This window comes from Magnolia sinica, chromosome 2 (assembly GCF_029962835.1).
Source record: "Magnolia sinica isolate HGM2019 chromosome 2, MsV1, whole genome shotgun sequence".
Lineage (NCBI taxonomy): Eukaryota > Viridiplantae > Streptophyta > Magnoliopsida > Magnoliales > Magnoliaceae > Magnolia > Magnolia sinica.
This window is the reverse complement of record NC_080574.1, coordinates 27,296,637-27,314,240: the sequence shown is the minus strand read 5'-3', so window position 1 is coordinate 27,314,240 and position 17,604 is coordinate 27,296,637. Positions and strand designations below refer to the sequence as shown.

The following is a 17,604-nucleotide window of genomic DNA, read 5'->3' as shown; positions in this document are numbered from 1 at the left end:
AAATATTAGATATATCTATAGAGGTACTTTGTTGTTGGTGCTGAGAGAGAGAGAGAGAGAGAGAGAGAGAGAGAGAGAGAGAGAGAGTATGAGCGAGTGGCCGAGTGCAGGCCGTACGGCTGAGATGAGTCGGGCAGATGCTAAGTCGAGCTTGAAGGAGTGGCCAAGTGGAGAGAGAGAGAGAGAGAGAGAGAGAGAGAGAGAGAGAGAGAGAGAGAGAGAGAGAGAGAGAGAGAGAGTATGAGCGAGAGAGAGAGAGAGAGAGAGAGAGAGAGAGAGAGAGAGAGAGAGACCGTGGAGCTCGGGTATAAGAGGGAGAGAGAGGGGCTCAAGCGCAGCGGGTTGGGTAAGTAAGGGAAAGGATAAAAAAGGGACGAATGGATAAGACAAGGTTTATGTTTTAACTTTTTAAATATAATATTATATATATAATATAATATAATATATATTTGAGTCCAGTGAGGCTCGAGCTGAGCTGAGTTTGAGTCGAGTTGAGACAAGATCTACTATGATCATTGGCTCGTTTTAAAAACAGGCTGGGTCACAGGAAGCTAGGCTTGACTCGAATCGTCATTCGAGCTGAGTCAAGCTGAGCTGGATCGAGCCAAGCGAGCTTTTAAAGCTAGCTTGGCTAGTGTGCAGCCCTAGGCACATGTTCCGTTGACGTTGGAAGCTTCGGATCAACGGCCGGGATCAACTAGCTATGGCCCCACTTATAAAGACTCGACAGGCTCGAGGATACTATCTATATCCTGGGCTCGAACAAAATAACCCGTAATGGTTATGAACTAGTTAGGTTTTCCATCTCGATTCCAATCTCTCACTACGCTCTTGAGTTTTTCTCGAGTAGTGATTTTCGTGCGATTTGATTCTTTTCATGTGAAACTAATCGATGGCAGGAAGAGAAGTTCGAGAATACACAAATCTCACCGACCCCAAAGGTTCTCTCTCTCTCTCTCTCTCTCTCTCTCTCTCTCTCTCTCATGTTCTCGTGAATTGGTTTTGGGTTTTTTCTATTTTCAGATAAAATTCGGAGAAATTGAAAGAAATTCATTTTACTAAGATTTTGATGTGTTTTGCATGTTATGATGAATTGCTTTTGGGTTGTTTCTATTTTCAGATAGAATTCGGAGAAATTAAAAGATGATTTTTATTAGGATTTTGATGTGTTTTTGTCTATCTTCCTTTCTGGGTTTTGTTTTTCTCTTTCTAAAATGATTTTTAATTTGATTTCTGGGTCATCTTGTACTATTAATTTGATTTCTTGATCGTTTTTTCTTGTTTTTGTTTGTGAGTATTTCATGATGAAGCTGAAGTGGCAATTTTCAGATAAGAAATGGGGAAAAGGAAAGGATAAGATCGATGATGAAGACGTCACTTTCCAGCGTATGGTGGCCAAGGTTAGTGACTCGGCCCTGCTATCCATCCATTCATCTGTTTGCTTGTAATTCAGTGCATCAAGTGAGTGGAAATTATGTCTCTGCACGTATTTCACCATCCACGGGCACATGTGTAGATGATCTGGAACATCAATTAAGTGGGCTCCATCATGGCTTTACTAATTACCTGATTTTTACCTTGATCAGATGATCCTAACTGGTCCCTTTAGACAGATTGCTCCCATTGAGTGTAGGCTGTCGTCTTTTAACGTCTATTTGTTGATATTAATTGAATCATTAGGATCATCTTATGCTTAGTGTTTGTATCGACTGTTTGGGCTCCAAATGACATTTAGGTTCCATTCAAGTTGAAATTAAAAGATACATAACTGCAGCCTGAGGGCTATGTCCTCGTTATGAGTACGAGGCAGCATTGCTAGTTTTGTCATTAAACTGAATTTTCACAATTCAGTTCACTTGTTCTTCCAATCGCAACCGTTGAATTTGTTGAGTTAGAAAAGCTAATGCTGTAATCCTTTTTACGCACAGGATGTTGATACAAGTTGGCTTTTATTGGCAATTTGGCATTGGCATCCTGTTGATGACATGGATGCTTGAATAGTAAGTGGTTCTGGTTCATCATCACCATTTACGCTTTCTACCAGAGGTTTTGAGCGGCTTTTAAATGGGAGATTGGTAGAAGTTTTATGATTGGCAGCCCATTGGACATCAACCTTCCTCTCCGCAAAACAGAAAACAGAGAGAAACAACAAGGAAAAACAAAAACAAAAATAAAAATACGACACAACCAGTCCCTAGATTGGGAAGAAACCCAACCTAAAAGACCCTAAAAACTCCTGGTGCCCAATCTCTATAAAACAATAGCACCCTATTAAACACCCCAGCTGAAGGGACCCCTCAGATTTGGAAAACATCAATTATTCCTTTCTGCCCACATAGCCTAGAGAACAGCCAGGAGAAGAATACTCCAGTTCTTTCTCCTGATTACTCCTCCAGACTCTGCATGCCAAGAACAAAACAGACCATCAATCGAAGAGGGCATAACCCATGCAACCTCTGCCAGGACGAGAACGCTTCAAATATCCAAGGAGAAGTGATCAATAGACTTTGCGTCTTCCAGGCACAACAAGCACACATTAGTAAGAGCTAAGAGGTAGACCTCTTTTTGTTAGATTATCAACCGTGAGTAACTAGGCTATCACCTTCCTCTTTCACTTGGGCTATCAAAATAGTTAAGGGGCCCGTTTGGATAGAGGGTAAATACTGACAAGTTGCAGAAAAATTTAAAATTATTAATTCCCATCGGTTGGTGTTCAAAGGTACCTTTTTGGAGTCCTGGAGACTTGTCAGACATATTGGGTCATATGGGATTTCTGCACTCTCCTTTGATCGAGATATCCTTGGTTTTGCTTAAGAAATTTGATTGAACTATCAATAATTCGGAATGTGAAATCTAAAAGGATCAAAATTCGAAAATGCCAAACGCTTGTTTTGTTTAGAATGTCCCCCACCAAAAGCCGAATCATGTTAAGAAGAGCTCCATTCTTCAATAAGTTTTGTTTCCTCTCCTTTTCATATTGAAGTGGATTGGACATAAGATCCTCCTTTTTTTTTTTAATGACGTCATGGTATCCCCGCCCCATTTTGAGGTGAGACTATTCCCCGTGGATGCAGACGGTCACCTGCAAACCATGTGCATCGGGTTATACTGGGTAGGGGAATTGAACTCTCGTTTGTGAGGAGCACACCCACGACGCTTTCCATTCGCCCAAATCACTTGCTGGTTATAAAATCCTATTTTATGGGAGCAGCGCATGCAAACAGGTCCTAAGAGATGGCTTAAGAACCATGCAAACAGGTCCGGGGGCTTTTTGGCTAAATTAACATCTGGGTATCATAGGTCAATGTGCATACACTCTCACATTACTCTCACATTGTTTTCTATATCTTTTCATTGATCTATTCAAACTCATGATTATGTAATTTGCACGGTAGGATTTGAAATTTTGAGTTAAGTCATGTGACTTGAGTCAGAATCTGATTTTTCCATTTTGTTGTATATGAAAATGGAGTCAAATCCAGTTTGCTGCCGACTCATCAATTCCACTGTAACTTGCAAATTGAATTGCGTAATTGGACTCCACATGTGAATTTTCTTCCTCACTCACTCCCTTCTTGTGATGGTATAGCGTTCCATTCCACACCATCCATGCCATGCATGCAGATTGATAAATTGATTGATCAAAATCTCCACAAAATGTACAAACAAGGTCCAAGCATGAGCCATTTCATGTTGCTCTTATTTAAACAGATGCCAATAATCTGATTATGCCTATACAGAAGAATAGGTCTCCACCTGCCTATCCCAACTGAGGCAAACTCAGAGCCAGAAAGATGTGATTGAACTGACCAAGCCACCTGTCCCCTTCAAATCGGTCAGCCATTCCTACAGTCTAATTTTATGGTATCCTAAAACAGTCAAAGACTCAGAATAGAAAAGCACAAACAATTCCACTGAAATGAATGTGGCCCTAGTTACTCTAAAACTGTCTAGGATCAAGCTTGGCCAGGATAACCTAAGAGTAAGAAAGCTAGATGAGGCTTCTCTTTATTTTTATTTTTATTTTTTGATTGGTAAGAGTCTTTGGTTTCTATCACATAACTTCCTTCTACAGTAAGATTATCTGTTGCGCTTGTGCATCTTATTTGCATTGCAAAAATAAATTATGGAATGTGTTAGTTGTCATTGGCCAGTATCCAACCCGCTATTAGCCTTAGGTTTATTTAGACTCAGGAGGTCCATTGCAAATAGTTCATTCAATTAATGATTGGACACATAAAAATTTCTATCCTGAAATATCGAGACAAAAAGTTTGGTTGTCCCGATGCTTTATAAAATAGTACCTCATTAATTGGGAAGTTACATCTTGGGACCTTATTAATTCAGGTATTTGATGTTCCGATACCTTACATTAGATTTCTCTAATGGCTGTTAGTTTAAATGGCTGGTTTTGTTGTAAATGACGAAAATACCCATCTTTATACACTGACAATAAAAATTAGAAGAGTATATGATACCTTGACGATCCATTATAAATCATTTAATCCACAAGTTAGGGCATTGATTTAGCGTGGCCTCTGGTTTATAAACCATTTGAAGTAGGTCCCACTACCTGAACAGTTTAATTTGAGTCAACATTGCCACTTGAGAATTTTTATGTGTGGCTGTGGCCCTGTATACCGTCCATCACTCTCCCAGAGTCTAGTATACAAACCGCCCCCCGGCCCCTACTCTCTCTCTCTCTCTCTCTCTCTCTCTCTCTCTCTCTCTCTCGCCTGCACCCGCTCCTCCCCCCATCTCCGCAACTCCAACTGTCTGGCTCTGCAACTCTGACCGTTCCATTCCAACTATCAATTTTTGTGGCCTACATATAGACAGTTAAGAAGAAATGCTTTCAAATCCTGAAATGACCAGTGTGATCCTTACGAACATGTGCCTTCTTTGTGAGAGAGATGCAGAGACTGTCCATCACCTCGTCCTTCATTGCTCTTTTTCATCGGATATCTGGTCCAGGTTGTTCTCTCTATCATCTGTTGGGTCATGCCATCTGACATAGGTGATTTTTTGTTAATCTGGCATGCTGTGGATGGGGGGAAGTTGGGCAGGAAGAGATGGAGGATCTTTCTTTTGGCAGTCCTCTGGGCTGTTTGGGCGGAGAGAAACGACCGCTGTTTTCGAGATTAGAGTCTCTCGGCCAATGGCGTCTACAACAAAGCAACGTCTTTATTCAGGGATTGGGTTCCTTGATTTGTGGGTTTTTAGTTCTCTCGGCCTCCTCTGAGCTTTTGTGTGGTCCAGGGGCTGTTGTTGTTGTATCTTATTTTTGGTTTTTTATTCTAGTCCGCTTCTCTCTTTTTTCCTGTTTTCTTTGTTTTGTTTTTCTGGCTTTGGCCTAATAAAATTGCACCTTAAAAAAAACTCCCAAAGTTTTTTTACCCTTCAAAAAAAAAAAAAAAAACTCAAGATTTTTGGCATTCTACATCAATGGGGGGACGCAACATACAAATGGTCTGAATTACTGGGCCATGGAAACCACTAGTCAGAATCGAAAGCTGCTGAGTGACTAGGATCTTTGACATGTTGGGCCTGAGTAACAGGCCTGAGAGAAAATTGGGCCTGATTTATAGGCCCAATTCTGGTCCGTAGTTTGGTGATTAAACTGTCGGGTATCTCCCTGGATAGACGGCACTTTAAGAATATCCTTGATGGTGCAATCTTATCCTTTCAGTTTGTATACTGCAATTAGATGATTGGTGAGAGAAACTGTGCAGATTTGACTGAAGAAATGGTGTACAATCCTATCTTTCATAGGATAACGATATCCATTCAATTTGTTTCCAGAAATTTGTATCCCTTTAATTTGATAGAGGGCATGGTCCATCTCTTGCTTATGGGATGTGCCCCGCAGCAGATGGAATATGCCTCAACAATCCCCTCGATTGGACAATTGTAAGTTCTTAACCTTTCGATTTGTATTGTAAATATAAATAGTTAAGATAATACAAGTTAAGATAACCTGATTGCATGGGCCCCACTTTGTAGTTGTTCTATCTTTGCACTGGAAGTTCTTCTAATCATGAGGTTAACCTGCTAGTCAATGATAATACAAGTCACACACCCCAATTCATGATGCATAAACTTCCCTTTTTACTACCAAAACATACAGAGGAATGCTAATTTAGAGGCGGCCACATGTAAATTCTGTAGCAGTTCCCCACTTGTAGAAGTACATGTGGCAAACGTGTATTATATTAAGTTCTGTGCAGTTCCCCACTCATAGAAGTACATGTGGCAAACATGTATTCTGCTGTGTGGATGGACTGCTGCTCGAATTGTTCCTTTTTGCAGCACTGTTGTCGATAGGTTATAGCCTCAAAATCGAATTGGTTGAAATACCTTAACATGCGATTAATGGAGATTTGTTTGTTGAATTTAGACTGTCAATGAATTTTCATTAGCTATCCGTTAGAGGTTTAAGTTCCACCAATAGTCAGTTAGAACCAGTATTCCTGGTATGGTGATAATATCGATATTATTGCTGATAATATTGGTACCACCAATGATACTGAAACCCACTTTAATTGTAGGATTTCCAGGCATCAGCGATATATCGTCGATTTATTTATATTTTCGTGTATCGATGCTCTGATATTATTGCCGATATTGGGTTGGGTAGGTGAGTAAAAAGTTTTTTATTTTATTTTAAAAGGTGAAAAAAAATGAAAAGCAGAATTTGGAGAAATTTTTAGTGGTCTTGTTTGGGACTTCATTTCAACCATTCCTTTTGAAGTCTTGTGAATCAAAACAGATTGTTGGTGGAGAAATTGAAGATCTAAAGGTTCGTGGACCGGAACCCTCGAGGTATGAAAGATTGTAGAAATGTGAGTTTTTTTGTTCTTTTTGCATGGATTTCTTGCCAAATCCACATGCATTAATATGGATTTGAGTGGAAAATTGAGAGATTTGTCAAAATGTGAAAATTTTGGGAAATCTGATTTTTCTCGCTTCATTTCCTAAATTAAGTAATTGAGGGCTTAATTCTTACAATGGTGATGAGGGGGACCGGATTAGTTGAGACCCCGGCCTCACCCAAGACAGTGCGGCCCTTACTGTGGGGCTCACCTTGATATATGTATTCTGTATCCACGCCATCCATCCGTTTTTAAAGATCATTTTAGGGCATTATCCCAAAAAATGAAGCAAATCCAATTATCAGGTGGACCATACCGTGGGAAACAGTGGTGATTGAACGCCCTACCATTAAAAAGTTCTTAGGATGCCCCGTAATGTTTCCATAGTGTTTATTTGCCATCCAATCTGTTGATAAGGTCACGTAAGCTTGGATGAAGGGAAAAAACAAATATCAGCTTGATCCAAAACTTTTGTGGCCCATTAATGGTCAATCAACACTGTTTCTTATGGGATGGTCCACTTGATAATTGGATCTGCTCCATTTTTGGGATATTTCCCTAAAATGATCTGGAAAAATGGATGGACAGCGTGGATACATAATAGTTACATCAAGGTGGGCCCCACAGTTAAGGGCTTCACCATCTTGGCCGAGTCCAGGGTTTTACCTAATCCGCTCCCGTGATGAGGGTTTGTTGATCTATCGAGTCATGTTGATCTCTTGATTTTTCAGTATTTTTCAAATCCTTTCTGACAGACATAGCATTGAGATGCTACTATGCTAGCCAAACACCTACCTTTACATGTTTGAATTGAAAAAAATCTGTTTAATTTGAAAAATAAATAAATTATTTCAACATTTTTTTTTTCCTTTTGGATTTCTGTTTTGTTTTATTGTTTTCGTATTTATGGTTCCATGTTTATGATCAACGGGTTGCATTTGTTGGTGAAAATTGGTTTGTTGAAGAAAAATATTCGAAAAAATAATCTTTTATTATTATTTTTTTTCACTTGAAAAATTAGTTTTTGTATGGATGCATGGTTGTATCATGAAATGCATGCATGAGTGTTTGAGCACAATATTTAAGCCTTTATTAGAAAAAAAGCAGCCTCTATTAATAGAAACTTATTATGTATGCTTCTTTTTTGCAATTTTTATTTTTAAAATCCCTAAATATGTTAGTATTTGTATTTTACCATCTCATGAAGTTTCACTGAAAAATTTCACTGTTTTCCCCATGTTTCCCCAATGTTTCCCTAAGTCAGCGATACTTTCCTGGCAATGGTGATAATATTGGCGATATCGATACATGTTTCCAAATCCCCAGTCAGCTATACATGTAACAATGTTGATACTACAAACACTGGTTAAAACATTACTTGAGTGCAATGTTGTCAAATCGCATATGCCATTGTATGCGATCAGCATATGCTGTTCGCATATGTTCGCATATGCGATCGCACAATCGCATATGCCATGGTATATTTTTTATAAAATAATAAAAATGAAAAAAATGAAAAAAAAAATTAAAAAATGAAAAAAATCTAAAAAAATAGGAAAAACTTGCCTAATTAGTACACATGATTGGATTGAGTTATTTTACTTATTTCATTATAGTTTGAGTGTTTCATTAAGTTATATATTTAATTACCTATATTATATTATATAAATTTTAACAAAACAATCAAGCTGCATTAAAAGAGAACTAATTATTATAAACTTCAAGTAAAGAAATTTTACTGATAAATGGATAACTTAAAACAACTTACAAGTTATAACTTACAGCTTAATTTACAAAAAGTAAGCACAACCTATAAAATACAAAAAATAAATATACTTGAAGTAATTGTAGAGAGATTAGAGTAAGAGAGAGAGTAATAGATTTAAAGCTTTGGAGTAGAGAATAGTGAAAATGGAGGGGATATGAGTGCCTGTTTATAGGAAAAAATTCTCCAAATTGAAAAAATAAAAAATAAAAAAATTACTTCCACTTTGATTATTAGGAAATATGCGATCGCATATGCAGTATGCGATCGCATATTTATCACATATAAAAGTATGCCATGGCATACTTGCCAGGATCGCATATGCCATCATGGCATATGCGATTCGATCCACAGTATGCGCATATGCGATCGCATATGTGCATATGCGCTCGCATTTGACAACAATGCTTGAGTGTAACTTTTAATTGATCGACCCATCTACATTAGGGCCCGTGCTATGAGTCTATGGTGCCATCTTGCCTACTCAATAAAGGCGAGAGATTCCAAGTTGCCTCTCTAGAATCACGCCTATCACAATTGCATTTTCTAACATTGGAAGGCATTAAAACTTCGGATCATTAAGCATGCACTTTTTTTTCTTTTTCTTTTTTTCTCGAGACATTGAGCTTTTTTGAGATATCATTGTACATGTACTTTTGCTGTCATTGTATTAGAAGGTCTTTTCTTTTTTGCTTGTGGCATTTTTGTCATTTACAAAAAATCAGCCACTTAAACTAACACCCATTAGAGAAATCTCACACGTGGCACCTCTATCCAGACCGTACAGCTATCCCAATTAGGGACCCAGTTTGGATGGTCTGGATAGCTATACATCAGTGCCACATATGAGGAGAATTGAGTCACCATCAATTTTCAAATTGGCTTAACTAACATAAAAGTATTACAACCTAACACTTCTAAAGTTTTTATGCTTTAAAACACACTTCCACTGTAGCATAGGCTACCTAAACCATACGCTACATAGCATATAGCATAAGCTACACCTAATTTGGGAGTTATCGTATTTTGGTGTGCTAGGTAGCATTGTAGCTATGCTATACTATGTAGTGTAAGCTGCGGGCATTATTTAAAATGCTGCTGGTAATCTAGGATATAAATTCCCAATTAACAAGGTACTATTGTTCTTCTTCTTCTTCTTCTTTTTTTGGAAAGTTAACACCACCAGGGACTAGACCCTGAAGCACTCAAACAGACTACACTGTCTCTACCAGCTCATCCAATGAGTGGGAGACAGGTACTATTCTCGCGCTGCAAAAGTAGAAAGGGTGTATATGAAAGCAGATGGGAGTAGATATCAATTCCCTGCATCTATCATCATCATCTTTGTTTTTTAAGGGGGTTTCCTGATAACATGCCCCGGCAGGGATATGGCTTCTCCTACGGGGTGTTTGATGCAAGCAGATGCAGGAGGTTGCGGGAGAACGGGGAGGTTACCTTCACGGGCGAGGCGGTACTTGCTTCTCTCCTTTTCTCACATGTGATTTCTATTCGGCAGTTTGTTGAAGTTTGGCATGTTTCAAATGCAGCTTTGGACAGTGATGACTTGCTCTATCTCAAGGAACAGATGGAAGCTGAGGAGGATGCTGAGCGCCTTCTAAGGCACACTGAGAAACGGGCATTTGCTGCATTTAAGATATCCTTGGGGAGTTCATAATACCTACTGTGGCTGCCCTTTTCTCGCTTTTGTCGTTATCTAGTCCAAATTCATTAGTTTTCCTTAATTATCAGACACAAAGCAGCAACTTTAGCAGATTCTACGCCTGCATCATTGCCTTTGCCCCTACGTATTGAGCCGAAGACGAAGAGTGGGATCAGGTGTGGATTTTTTATAAGACAAAACATACCATGCGCGATCGAGATTTTGTTCAGCCCAACAAAAACTCTATATGGGGCTCCCCTTTTGTTGATCTGAATCATTCATATGGTGGGCACCATTGTGGATGAGAGATACACATAAAATCTCTCCCATCTGATGATCCTAACCATTCAAACTTTGTTCCTGTAGAATGTGGAGCATTGTTTTTAATTGTCCTTTTTCATTGGAGAGATGGGATTGGATGCGGATTGCCTGCAACTAAGTGGCCCAATGAAAAAGCACCATGTGTGCGTCATGTTCCCCGAGGGCAAAGGGAATTTCTTTTCACCTAGGGGAAATCTTTGCTTTTCACTGCATGGCTAGCATATGACAGGTGCACATGGCACTATTTCATTTGGGCCATGTCAGGGCTGCAGGTACCACGTCAGCACGGGTTGCCGGCAATCAATGTCTTGTAGGATCATGTAATAGGAGGGATGCCACGATGACCAGCTAGATCAACGCCTTCGGGTTGGGAAAAAAAAAACACTTTCCCTATTGAGCATCATACAGCCGTTCATTTTTTCAATGTTTTTTGGGGTCTGTCGTATACTCTCAGCACGTTATGATTTGTAATTTGTGGAAGTAAAGGCAGCAAGATCTCCTGAAGAACATAGTAGAGATCAGACCAAAGCGGCAACGAACTTCAAGCCCATCTGATGTCAATCAATCAAGCAGCCCAATATTCGCTACTCGTGCTTCACCGAATGGGAAAACCGAGCCAACTTCAGATAAAGAGATCTCCACTTCAAGGCCAATCAAAGGAGGAGAAGCTGAGAGGTCCGAGACTAAACCAGAGAGTGCTGTTAGAAGTATACTAGGCCTAGCTTATGAAAGCTCTGATGAAGATTGATTTAAGAAACGAAAAAGGGTATCCCCTGAACATTGTATCTCCTGTCTTCAGAGATATATATTTTGTTCTTCTTGTGGTCCTTATAAATTACGAGATACCGATTTTAAGTTCAGATAAATCACATGGATCTCATCACCGTTTGGTATAGCATTGTTAGGGTAACATATACTATTTTGTTGGTTTTCTGAGACTAACATGAAACTAAAATCAAATGAACTAGTTTCGTCCCTTGAATTGAACGTTCTCTCACAATAGAATTCAATCACCATCTGAATCTTTTGGTGCAACGTAGAGCGCCTGAAGATCTTGTTAGGGACCTCACAGTTCTAGCATTCTCAACCACAAATTACTCTTGCCGTTCGTAACCCAGTGCTGCTCTGCCATAGCCTGTTTGTTTGAAGTAAGCCCCATTGATGAAGAGGTCATTCACGAATCTCTAGTTCCACTGCCATTCACTGTTGGGCATATGATGCTATAAGTATAGCGATTATGCGTTAGCATTTGCAACCACAATTTTTTTATTTTTATTTAAAAATAATAATAATAATTTTGGGGACGCCCCAAATTTGGAGGGAAAGCTGGGGAGAGAGCAGGGAGGTTATGCTAACTTCCTGAGCAGTATCATGGATGTGGGAGAGTCCCAGGAGAGGAATTATCACAAGCAAATGTATGATAATTACCATACCTCCGAGCTGTGTGGGCCCCACCATAATGTGCGAGTGCCATCAAAACAGCCTGTTATGTGCCTAGGTCCCAAAATCCGGCCTGATCCATAAGTCAGGTGGGTCACACCAAGGATGAATGGAGAACATTGGGGGAATGGGGATGCCTGCCACTGAACTTCCTGATGGAATGTAGGGTCCACCCTGTTGTGTATATGTCATCCAAGCCATTTATTAACTTCTGTTGCGTATATGTCATCCAAGATATTACCATATGTACGTGATCATGCCCCTTGCCAAAATTCCCTTACATTACACATTAAATCCAATTATTACCCTTCCTTTTACTGCCCCGTTTGTTGCACTTTATTCCCAAGAGGAGTTGCTGTATCATCTTTTGTGTTGGAAATTTGAAGTTTAGCATCAAGTGAGAAAGAGGGTATGGGGTGAACTATTTACTCATCCACCCTATATCATGTCTGCATCCATCTGGACCGTCCAATATGTTTACAACTGGCTCTGAAATCCACACTGGCTAGATGCTCCTAACTCCCGATCTGTGGACTTCTTTTGGTACCATCCTCGGACATCCAGAAGTTAGCCGACTTATCAAATAAGATAGGGTTCGATTTGTCGGCTGGGATCCATTCAAGACATGGCCTACCAATCAGACCATTCAACTGATTTCCTATTTCATATTGCATGGAACTATTTAAAATCTGTGAACTGATCTAATGCTGAATTCTTGACATAAGGTGTTAGTCTAGAGTAGAGAACAGGGAATTTTCATTTGATCTAGAACTAATGCTATTAGTCATGAGAAATAGGCATTGGTATTTACATTCCTGAAATTGTGATGACCAAATGATCAAAATACCTACATTGAGAAGGAGTTTTATTACTCAAATTTCTATTAGGGGTCTTTATTTTGGAATTAAAATCCAAATCCAACCTAAAATATTGTGTCTGACACCCTGGAATTTGGGGTCCCAAGTAAAGCCTGCTTTTCAATTGGTCTCTAAAAGCTAGCTCACAAAAACCATCCTTCACTGTCCTATTCTATGAAATTGCGTATTCTAATAGAGAAATAACGACTCTTCTCTGGACCTCCCAACTTCATTCAAATACAGTTTCTGAATTATATAGATTGGAAAATCAGGTTGCCAAACACAACTGACAGAATGAAAATCTCAGGCATTTCAAACCCTGGATTAGGATTCCCAAGTAAAAGTCCAAATCCAAGTTGCCAAATGACCCAGTAAGATGTATCAAAGTTACCTTTAACAAAGAAAATTCGTTTTATTTCTATTTCCTTGTGTGCTTACACAGCTAGATGATACTGAAGAAAAAGAAAAAAGAAAAAAAACACAGATTGAGATACAGATGGATGAATTGAAAAACTGCACATTGGAAAGATGCAGCCTTCAAATTCGCTAATCCATACCCCATGAATATATACGTTGCTACAAGAGTCCTACCTAGAACAAGTCTCTTTTGGAGACCTGTTACCGTTATTAGAGCAACACTAAGTCATTTTATTCAAAACAACTTCCTTAACTATACTCTAAAACCCTTGTACCTCTTTCTTTCTCCTCTTCCATCTCTTTCTACCGACGACAAACAACACCGCGGCCATTGGTCATCTGGCTAGTGCAGTCCATGGTGTTGGATGGGTCCAAGGCCAACCACTCCGCTGCAGTCTGATCATCCCGGGAGAAAATGCAGTACTTGCAATCCGTGGACAGGAGTGTGGACGTCTGGTACTTGTGTTCTCCACCCATGATCGGCATCGACACGCCCCGCTTGACTGGGTTCTGGAAGTCTGGTCGGTATGTCTGGCCCAGCACACCTTCAACCCTCTCAGAGAGGTCAAAGAACCTGAACTGCACCTCCAAGTGGGCAAAGCAGTCATTGGATGGGATCTGATAGTTGTGGATGCGGTCATCCTCTTCTGTTATCGGCACAACGCTAACGGAGATCTCAACGATGTTTGGTAGTGTGACTGTTACACTGTTGGACCTTGCAGTGCGCTCAACGGTCAAGCTGCTATCTGGGGCAGCCCATGTGGAGAGATGGCCTTCATCGATGACAACTGGCATGTCATTGTAGGTGAAGAGGAGCTGATCAACAGCATCGTCCCACTTCGCTACCTTGTTGGCAGCCAAGGTGAATGCGTGGGAGTTGAACATGAGACCCAGAGCTTGGATCCATGTGTTATCACGTGACCTTCCTTCCGGTCTGCGTCCGATGAAGCGGGCATTGATCTGAAGGTTCGAGTCCGAAACCAAGCTGAAGTGCTGGTTGGATTTTCCATGGAAATAGAACACCAACCCGTCTCCTCCGACGAACCTTGGATCATAACAGGCAGCCCCCATTCCTTCGCAGTTGGGTTTTCTATCTGCAAAAAACCATATTAGTTAAAGAGTAAGCTATTAGTAGTCACAAATGAACATGGTTTTAAGACTCGATCAAGTCCAACATGACCCGTCTGAGTCAAGATTGGCCGAGTCGCTGAGTCTAAAAACAATGCAAATGAAAGATTAATATCATCAAAAGCAAAAGGAAAAAACATGAATATTTCATGGCATTGTTACTGTTATGTAGTACTTTTGAAATTTGTTCCATGCAATGAATTATATGTTAATTTACTAGATGGGCCAAATGCAATCATCGATCCGGACCGTCTGTTAGAACGGCCACCTCTCGTAGATTTAGTTAGTTACTTGAAGTGTTACTCACTCTTGCAAACCCCTTCACATTTGGGAGACTTGCAGTCAATGAAGCAAGCCTTGGCCTTGGGGTCAGCTGGCTTGAACTCGGGGCACTGTTTCGGGCATTTGATCTCTTTCCCATAGCATGGGCTCGTTCTGTTTCTGCAGTAGTACGACTGTGGGGGGAACGGCTTCCCGGCCACCTCAAATGGCGGTGGCGGGGCTGGTCCCAATCCTGGGGTGGGCCCATAGCCAGCGCCATGGATGGTGATCAAGGAAGAGATGAGGAGAAGAACAAGGAAGGGAGTGTGAGTGTTCATGGCCATGTTGTAGTGTTAACACACACTCAATCGGTGGATGGACAAAGACATTACTCAAACCTCTATTTATAACTTTGATTAATAGTTATTTGGGTGTTTTTTTTCTATATAATATATGAATTTCAACGGTCAGATTTATCCTAATTGCAGTCTGTAACTGAATCTAGATTTGTATTTGTATTCTTTTTAGTTCTTATTTCATTGGAATGTGAAGAGTAGTTTTGGAAGCATCTAACAATAGTTCTTTTATTCTTCCTGAACTGAGCACATGCAGTGCACGTAAGTGTAAGTTACCTAGGAAGGAAGATCGTGGGTGTAATAACTACATCCACACGTGGGAATGCTGCACATGTTTAAGATCAAGGTATCCATCACTACGATTTTCTGGCTCTAATGTCAGGCTGTCTTTCATTCCTTAGCTGGCCCACGTTGTATAAACAAATGGACAGCTGTTTAATGAATTTTCGAGCCATCAAATTCATTTTGTACATTTGTTACAAAAAAGACATTCTGGGGTATCCATAGGATGGCCCGTCTGATGAATCGGACGTTTGAGATTGTTCAACCAATCTGATATTGGGACTGTGACATAGATACAGCAAGTTCCGAATTTAGGAGGTTTGATTTATGCCACGTGTAAAATTTCTGGGTGCCTGCATATCAATCGCCATAAGCTGCCAGAGTATCCTATGACTCATGACCTATTTACAATTCAATACGGGTAACGTACCGTTGAATCTAGCTTACTCTTATTCAAGAGGGACGCCGATTAGGTACTAACCCGACTGTCCTTATCTAGGAACGGACAGGGCTCTGAGGGGCCACCACGATGTATGGATTTTATCCACACCGTCCATTCATTTTCCATATCATAGGGTAAAAATTGAGGCAGTTCCAACGCTCAAGTGGACCATACAGTGGGGGTTAAACATATACCGTTGAAAACATTTTGGGGGCTACATAAGTTTTGGATCAAGCTAATATTTGTGTTTTTCCTTCATCCAGGTATATGTGATCACCTTATAAACAGCTTGGATGGCAATTAACTATCACGGTGGGCCCTAGGAAGGTTTCAACGGTGGGTGTCATCATCACAGCTGCTTCTTGTGTTGTGGTCCACTCAATCTTTGGATCTACTTCATTTTTAGGCTTTCATCCTAAAATGATATGGAAAAATGGATCGACGGTGTGGATAAAACCCATACATTATGGTGACCCCTTAAAGCCCCTGGCCGTTCCTAGCTTAGGGACAGGTGGAGGTAGTACACAATCCGCGTGCATAATTGAAGAGAATTTTCAGACCTTGCTACAACTCACTAATTAATTCTCTCACTGAGAGCCCTCGTTGCGGGTTCCAAGCCCCAAGCTGATTCCAAGCACAAACAAAGAATGGCTGTGTTAGGTTGGTAGCATAGATCAGGCCCGCAAAGGATTTGGATGAGACTGTAAGAAAAGATTTCATGATCAATAGTTCAATTGACTATATGAAACACCGATTGCCTGCCAACAGGGATTGTTTACCAATAGCGGTTGCAAGAATTTACTGTAGCCTTGATGTTGTCCAAAGGTCGACAGCTTTAAGCAGTTAATTTTGTGCTTGTTGGATAGTAAAGACCATACAGATATACCTATATATACTTAGCCCATCAACTAATACATTGAGACATGATCTAAAGTTTGACAGTTGTAAGTAGTCATTTTTTTCACTTGTTGAATAGTGAAGATTGTACAAATATCCTCGAGTCATTAACTAATGCACTGAAACATGATCTACGGATTGACAGTTGTGAGCGGCCATCAACCTTGAACCTGACTTTCAACTTACTGATCAATGATGAATATGTAGATATTCCTCGATCTTTAACTCAACCGAGTCATACTCCATTGGATGTTGTAGTTGCGTCATCCGCAATGTTGCCATTGGATATACATACATATGATATTGCATTCATCAATGCGGATTTTTCAAGATATCCAAATGAAATAGCTGTCGAACAAATTTTTAAGGACGAGTAAACTAAAAGATATTCTAAGCAAGTATGCGATGCGAAACCACTTCCAATAGAATGTCTTGAAATCAATCAAGCTGAGATACATGTTAAATGTCTTATAAAAAATTGTAGTTGAAGAGTGTATGCATTGAAACTGGATGGCTCCAAGATCTTTAAAAAAAGGACATAAATCCGAACACACATATAGCATATAATATGAGGAAATGGAGAAATGATTGATATAAAGAAGCTTTTAAGGGGATGGAGAGACATCGTCAACAGGCAAAGAATAAGATAAGCAACGAGTTTAGTGTTAGCTACATAAAGTCGGGTCTTATATATAGGCCAAGTGATGTTATGCATAAAATGTTTGAGAAATACGAAGTTAAAATCAATTATATGAAAATATGGAATAGTAAGGTGACTGCAAAGTTGAGGTTATAAGATCATATAAAAAATAATTTGTTGTGCTCCTAGCATATCTTTACCAGCTAACAAAGCAAACAATAAGATTATAACAGATTTGTAAAAAAACAATGAGACAAAGAGGTTTG

The 17,604-nt window shown here is 39.8% G+C and overlaps 2 protein-coding genes across 7 annotated transcripts; one reads left to right on the top strand and one right to left on the bottom strand.

Moving 5' to 3' along the window:
- Positions 1–777: 777 nt before the first annotated feature.
- On the top strand, positions 778–11,600 carry LOC131236793 (uncharacterized). Of its 6 annotated transcripts, none has more exons than XM_058234236.1 (7): positions 872–941; positions 1,330–1,400; positions 6,770–6,822; positions 10,060–10,108; positions 10,185–10,292; positions 10,392–10,473; positions 11,105–11,600. In XM_058234236.1, exons 4-7 carry the CDS (start codon positions 10,060–10,062, stop codon positions 11,364–11,366), a joined length of 501 nt encoding a protein of 166 aa, XP_058090219.1. In that variant the 5' UTR covers positions 872–941; positions 1,330–1,400; positions 6,770–6,822; the 3' UTR covers positions 11,367–11,600. The 6 variants fall into 6 exon arrangements, with proteins under 6 accessions (XP_058090220.1, XP_058090215.1, XP_058090219.1 ...); XM_058234233.1 differs by having other exon boundaries at positions 10,022–10,108; XM_058234237.1 differs by lacking the exon at positions 6,770–6,822 and having other exon boundaries at positions 778–941; positions 11,073–11,248.
- Positions 11,601–13,635: 2,035 nt separating this feature from the next.
- On the bottom strand, positions 13,636–15,323 carry LOC131224613 (uncharacterized). Its single transcript, XM_058219892.1, has 2 exons — positions 14,768–15,323; positions 13,636–14,426 (listed from the first exon to the last, which is right to left on the bottom strand). Exons 1-2 carry the CDS (start codon positions 15,063–15,065, stop codon positions 13,636–13,638), a joined length of 1,089 nt encoding a protein of 362 aa, XP_058075875.1. The 5' UTR covers positions 15,066–15,323.
- Positions 15,324–17,604: the final 2,281 nt, after the last annotated feature.